General features: G+C 37.6%; 1 protein-coding gene across 4 annotated transcripts in view; it reads right to left on the bottom strand.

Moving 5' to 3' along the window:
• LOC143028129 (anoctamin-10-like) overlaps positions 1 to 7500 on the bottom strand; it is a 211495-nt gene that overhangs the window by 40458 nt on the left and 163537 nt on the right. For all 4 annotated transcript variants that reach the window (XM_076189762.1, XM_076189765.1, XM_076189764.1 and 1 more), the window contains 3 exons: positions 5634 to 5853; positions 2841 to 2971; positions 1 to 51 (listed from right to left, as the gene is read on the bottom strand). The exon at positions 1 to 51 is cut by the window's left edge and continues 39 nt beyond it. In XM_076189762.1, coding sequence (XP_076045877.1) covers positions 1 to 51; positions 2841 to 2971; positions 5634 to 5853 — 402 coding nt within the window. The remainder of the gene's footprint in view (positions 52 to 2840; positions 2972 to 5633; positions 5854 to 7500) is intronic.

Here is a 7500-nt window from a genome sequence, read left to right as displayed (position 1 = left end):
TTCCTGGAAGTGGTTGATCATCTGGGTCACGATGAGCATGGTGGCTACTTGCTGGAAGAAAAAAGAGAGAGGTCTCAGCAGTTAAAAAAAAAGCAAACAAACAAAAAAAACAGGTTGTTTGTGCTGGGAAAACACAATAATAGCTCACTGAGCATATGTCAAATAAGACACTACTCACTGAGCAGCTGGTGTCTACTGGAAAAGATAGCTCAATGAGCAGGTGCTGATTGTCAAAAAAAAAAAAAAAAAAAAAAAAAAAAAAAAAAAAAAAATTACTGATAATTTGGTATCTGCCGAAGACCAAAAATTACTCAGTGAGTTACTGACTGGAAAGGAAAACCCATTTTCATTGATCAGGTGATACTTGTAGAAAAACAAATAGGTTTTCTTGCTGAAGAACAAAAACTGTTCAATGAACACATATGATTTCCTAAAAATACAATAAATTTGTTCAATGAGAAGGAACAAAAAGAACATAAGAATGAAGGAGACTGTAAGAGACCATTAGTTCTACACTAAGAAGTTCCGTGCCCATTACTACCTATCATTCCCATCCATAAAGTTGTCTAACCGTTTCTTAAAACAACCACTAATTTCAGCGCTCACTACATGGTTAATAAGTCTATTAAAATCGTTAACCACTGTTGTTAAACTAGTTCTTGCCTATTTCCTTCTTAAATCTAAACTTCTCCAATTTAAACCTATTACTACTAGTCCTGCCCTGATATCTCAATATGATGACCTTGCCTGTGTCCCCATGTTGAAGCCCTTGGTCCATTTGAACGCCTCTATTAGATCACCCCGTACTTTACCTGAAGAACACCTGACAGAACTCCTGCGAAGATCGGAGAACTTTTGAAGAACAATTATCTGTTCATTTGTAGTCTGGATGTCCCATTTTAGCCTCGTTTCACACGTATTGACTTTCCACCGTGCGCCGTCAACGACACGACGTCGTGCTCTCAGATAACCGTGGGTGTTTATGGACACTTTCACACGTGGTCGTGGTCGTGACATGTGGAAATGTCCACAGACACTCACGGATATTTAAGAGCATGACGTCGTGTCGTGGAGAGCATACGGCGAAAAGTCGATACGTGTGAAACGATCTACATGAAATGCACAGGCCCATAGATCCCTCGGCCGAGATTGTGAACCTGTTACCGGAACCAAATGCCAGCCTACGGGGTTTTATCCTTCCTGATTTTGTATCTTCTTACTATATAGAAAGATATGCAATTGAATCCTAGCAAAGACCAGATTTCTTTGAAAAAATACAAATTAATTGTATTTTTTCTAAACAAAAACATAACTATAGCTATCTCACTAAATCCCCCTTCCCACACTTAAGATTCTCGTCAAATGTTGTGAATTAGAAAAGCTGGAAGACGATTTCGCTTACACTATTCTAGACTTCCCTGATTCTATAATTATACAATGTGTCTAATATTCGTGCAGGCTGAACTTCTTTAAGTTTGTCCTTCAGCTTCTCAATATATGAAGCGAAGGTGATTTGATATTCGGAGATTCGAAAAAAAAAAAAATTGTATACCAAGTCGTTTCTACTGAAACGAACTCACTTGAGTCGCGTAGGTGTGATAGAAGGGGGTAAATCATCTGATTAATAAAAAAAAAAAAATAAAAAAAAAATAAACGAAAAGAATAAATGCAAACGAAACTGTGGAATATTTCTTCTTCTTGCACAATATCTGACATTCAACAATGATACACAAAATCTCCTTGGACTATATCTTTTCTTAACAAATTAAAGGAAATCGTACGTAATTTCAATAAAACTAAAATTTTTCGTGACATTTCTTACCGTTATCCGTTATAAGAGTTAGTTGCAACATTCTAGAAAAAGTTATTGGCCTTACACGTTGATACAAATATAAATTTTAATTTCGTTTTAGATTTCATTCACTAAATAAAAATAATTATACCACAGTCTCCAGATAACTCCTAATGACCACTAGTGTATCCCATAGATCAATGTCGTCGTATTATCGCAGCTAATACACTACGATACGCCATTAAGAGGTGAAGCATTTCTTACATCTTTTCAAACATGGAGCGCCGACAACCGGCGACGGCTCTCAACACAAATACAACACAGAAACAGTCCAAAGTTTCTTCTCAATGAGATCTGAGAATGAAATGGGTGGGGAGAGGATTTGTCTGGGTTCCGCTTCCAGATACTGTGGGTTTGCGAGTTTCGAGTCAACGATATATACAGGAAGTAGCCATATGAAACATTATTTATGAACAATTGCTACCCAGTAATACACACTTAAAAATGCTTTGTTTAGTAAACAAGAATGCACACAGACAATCACTTCGAACATAAACAATATTATCACACCCAGAGAGCGAGGCTCTTAACTTTGCATTCTTCCTGAGTCTCCCTGAGACACCTTGGGCCACCCTAAGCCATCCTAAGCCACCTTGAACCTCTCTGAGGCCACCACAGCCTCCCACATCCTCAGGGCCGCATTTGCCAATTGGCATAATAGGGCTAGTTGGCCCACGGTTAATTGGTGGCCCCCTAGAGACTAATTTGTCTCGCAAGAATGGTAAAAAGAAAGAAAAGGAGAAAAAAAAAACCACTCACAAAAAATAAATTAAATGAAGCAGACATTGTACTAAAGTGCAATGAGCTTTTTTCAGTAGTAAGTAACCATACTCTATTTAAGTCTGTTTTATAATGTGTACACACATATATATACATTGGATACTGAAACAGGACATATTTCTATAAATTTGGGGACCCACAGATGAGCTTGTCCTAGGGGGGCCACAAATAGGTAAATCCGTCCCTGGACAGCATCACAGAAACTCACCGAGCAAAGCATGTCCATATCTTGGATGTAGAAGGCGATGTAGAAGAGGGAAGAAAAGTTGTTGACAAACTCAAAGACGACCAACTTCGCTATGCGGTGCCAGTCGAAGTCGCTCTGGGTGCGGTGGTTTTCTGCAACGGCAGATAGTGTGTAAATAGATAGGCTACGTGGTAGCCCATTGGATACCGTGTCGAACTCGCGAACAGGTCCTCGTGAATTCGATTCCCGGGACTCGCTGCGGGTTTCTTACGTTGCTTCCCGACAGTTTTGGCCAGGAGGGGAAGACAAACCAAACATATGCCAAAAAAAAAAAAAAAAAAAAAAAAGAAGAAAAAAAAAAAAAAAAAAACGCAGCGGTTTGCGGCAACTGACAGGGTTTTGCCCTGCCAGGGGTTTCTCACTACCCACTTCGTGCTAGTGGGATGGTGAGCTTGGGTGGGTGAGGAAATGGATAGATGGAAGTTCATGAGTGGGTGAATGAGTGAGTGTGTGAAAGTGGGTAAGGGAATTGGTAGATGGAAGTTAATGAGTGAGTGAATGATTGAAGGGTTGGATGTTCATTAGTGAGTGAGAAAATTGATATATGGAAGTTAATAATTGAGTGTATGAATGTGTGTGTGTGTGTGTGTGTGTGTGTGTGTGTGTGTGTGTGTGTGTGTGTGTGTGTTTGTGTGTGTGTGTGTGTGTATTTACCTAGTATTTACCTAGTTGTATTATACGGGAAGGGAGCTATGCTCGTGATGACCCGTGTTTGTATCTCTCAGCATCAAGTTTTTTCTTAAAATATTGAATAGTGTTTGCACACACTGTTTCTTTGTCTAATTTGTTTCAAGTATCTATCACTCTGCGTGGGAAGCTATTTTTTTTTCTTTTTTTAGATCTCTTCTGTAATTATCTTTTTTTAGTTTCTTTTCATGTCCTCTTGTTTTTCCACTTTCCCATTTTAATAAATTATTCTTATCTAAGATTTCCATTCCCTTAATAATTTTATAGACAGTTAGTAGGTCTCCTCTTTCCCTTCTTTGTTCTAGAATTGGTAATTCTAATTTGGATAGTCTTTGTTCATATGTCATTTTGGAAAGAGTTGGTGTCAGTTTTGCTGTTGCTCTTTGTATTCTTTCTAATTTTTTTATATTCTTTTTGCTACTGAGTGTCCATAGTGTTGCTGCGTATTCGAGTTTTGGTTTTATTAGTGTAGCTATTTTTTTCTATCATTTCCTCCTCCAAATAGGTAAATGCCACTTTTATTGACCTTAATAAATTGTATGTTTCTCCGACTATTTTATCGATATGCTTATCCGGTGTCAAGTCTTTGCTGATTATCACCCCAAGGTCTTTTTCAGAGCTTACTTTTTTTACCACTTCTTCACCAATTTTATAATCTCTCGATATTCTGTTTTTACTTTTTCCAAATTCCGTTATACTACATTTCTTGATATTGAATTTCACTTCCCATTTTTGAGTCAATTTCCAGATCTTGTCCAAGTCTTGTAATGAGTTGCAATCCTCCTCCGTTTTTACTTTCTTTAGTATTTTTGCGTCGTCTGCAAAGAAATTCATATAATACTCCACTTCTTCATCCATATCACTTATGTATATGGCAAACATGATCGGGGCCAGTACTGATCCCTGCGGGACACCATTTTTCATTTCTTCCCAATTTGAGAATTTATCTCTAATTACTACTCTCATTTTCCTCCCAGACAGGAAGTCTTTCATCCATTCCAATAATTTTCCTCTGATGCCACCTATTGATTCTATCTTCCTTATTAGTTTATTGTGTAGTACCTTATCAAATGCCTTTTGTAGGTCCAGAAAAGCAACCATCTCTCTCTCATATTATGCCTATCAATCTTGAGTAGAAGTCGATCAAGTTTGTTGTACATGATTTTCCTTGTCTGAATCCAAATTGATTTGGATTCAGTATAGTTTTTTCTTCCAAATGTTTAACCCATCTATTTTTGACTACCTTTTCGCAAACTTTTGCTACTGTGCTTGTCAGGGAGACCGGTCTGGGGTTTGATGGGTCTTCCTTGTTTCCTCCCTTATAAATCGGTACAATGTTTGCATTCTTCTAGTCCTGTGTCACTTTTCCTTCTTTAAGTGAGAATTTAATTATATTGTATATTTTATCTGTTAATTCTTCCATGCATTCTTTCAGTATCCAATTTGCAATTCCGTCTAAACCATGTTATTTTCTGACGTCAAGGGTTTTGATTTGGTCGCTGATTTCTTTCTGTGTGTGTGTGTGTGTGTGTGTGTATGTTTGTGTGTGTGAGAGAGTAAGTGAGCAGGTGAATGAATGGGTTAATGAATGAATAAATAAATGGGTGAATAAATTAACAAATAACTGAATGTGTCAATGAATGAATGAATGAATGAATAGATCAATGAAAAGATAAAGAAGTAAGCGGATGAATGAATAAATCCATTACTAAATTAAATAAATAAATAGAAAATTATTCACTTAAATTTAACCAGTAGATAATAAATTAGTTAATAAAGTAATAAACATATACATTGATAGATAAATGAATAAAAAATAGATAAATCTATAACATTAGTCATAATAGAAATAACGCTTTACACCAATTTGTGGGAATACGTGAATATGAACATCTTTGTGAACAAACAGGAACAGAGAGAGAGAGAGAGAGAGAGAGAGAGAGAGAGAGAGAGAGAGAGAGAGAGAGAGAGAGAGAGAGAGAGAGAGAAAGAGAGAGAGAGGAGAGATAGATAGATAGATAGATAGATAGATAGATAGATAGATAGAGAGAGAGACCCTTTCTTTACCCCATTCCGTGAGCACCGTGGCCAACTGCTTGTAGTAGTAGTTCATGATCCACACTAAGGCGGCGTAGAAGGCGGAGGGGACGTGGACAAAGATCCCCGCGATGTTGCCGTATCTCTTCTTCCAATCAATCAGCTGTTCCTCTGCCCAGAAGGCAACCACCATCGTGTAGAGGGCCACGAAGATGCAGACGCCAACCACCAACAAGGATCCGATGTAGACCTTTTGGGAGAGAAAAAGAAAGGAGAATTAAGTGGTAAATGGAGGACTTGGAGTGGATGATGATGATGATGATGATAAATGATGATGGCGATGATTGATAATATTGAAGATAATGATGATAATAATGATAATGATGATGATAATAGTAATAATGATAATAACAGTAATAATAATAATAATAATAATAATAAAATAATAATAATAATAATGATAATGATAATAATAATAATAATAATAATAATAATAATAATAATAATAATAATAATAATAGTAGTAATGATGAGGATAATAATAATGATAATAATGATAATAATAATAATAATAACAACAATAATAATGATAATAATAATAATAATAATAATAATAATAATAATAATAATAATAATAATAATAATAATAATAATAATAATAATAATAATAATAATAATAATGATAATAATAACAATAATGATGATGATGATGATGATGATGATGATGATGATGATAATAATCGATTTAATGTTTTAACAGTGATACATTGATACACTGACAATGTACAATTTGAGCTGATTCTATGACTAGATTAAATTGAATTAATAAAGTGCGCTATAGACGGAATGGCTCTGTTCTTGTAGTGGTCAGTCCTCGGTGCTCTGAAGGGCAAAAGCTTGTTGGTGTGCCTGGTAGAGTGGCGTGATAAGAGTGCGTTGAATGGGAAGTGTACTCATAAGTATGGGGTTTAATCTAGGGGTGATAAAACCTCCCACACTCTCCCAAGAAGGTCACTGCCACCCTCAAGAGATTAATAATAATCTAGTAAGTAGCATCATATATATATATATATATATATATATATATATATATATATATATATATGTATATATATATACATACATATATATAACATATATATATATATATATATATATAAATATATATATACAGTTAGTCATCACGACCGGTCCTCACCTTCTCACTCACCGGTCCTCACCCCTTTGCCTCACCTTTTCTCGGCGTCTCACGACCTTCTGACCCCTAACTGGACCCATGGGACACACTCGCATTTGCCCAGCTGCAACGCGACCCGGAACTTCCTTGAGGCCCATAGATGGAACAAAGCCTCCTTAAGGGACTCGCTCGTGAGGCTCCGGGATGACTAACCAGCCCTGGGGTCTGCCGCGTAACCATCGCACAGAGCCTCCTTCAGGAGACACGTGCAGCTCACCAACCTCAGCGTGACTAACTCGGCCAACACGTGACACACATCACTGGTTCATTGAGTAACGCCTGCCCTTTGCCTTCGTGAGGCACCGGCGTCAGAACGTTTTGCCTCCGACTTCCCACGCATCACGCTTGGCTTCACGGCAATTAGGAGTACGGGTCATGACCTGCCCGTATATATAAGGAGCAAGACGGACGCCGAAGATGCAGAGAGCCCCGGAGAAGCAAACGCGAGCTAGCTCGCTGCTTCTTGCTTTCTCGCCTCCTCCTGTCCCCCTTTTGATCTCCGCAAGCAGATCGCCGGAGACATGACTTGAAACACAGTCGTCACCTCCTGTCTCGTTCCTCCCACCCCCCCTCCCTGGCGCCCAGCATTTAATTTTTAACCCAACTTTTCATGGTTAAATAAACCCAACTCTATCTTCACCAGAGTTTGCCTTCAACCAG

This window comes from Oratosquilla oratoria, chromosome 9 (assembly GCF_046742065.1).
Source record: "Oratosquilla oratoria isolate Oo_2021 chromosome 9, ASM4674206v1, whole genome shotgun sequence".
NCBI classification, from domain to species: Eukaryota; Metazoa; Arthropoda; class Malacostraca; order Stomatopoda; family Squillidae; genus Oratosquilla; species Oratosquilla oratoria.
Note: the sequence above shows the minus strand (reverse complement) of the source record. Positions and strands in the feature narration are given on the sequence as shown.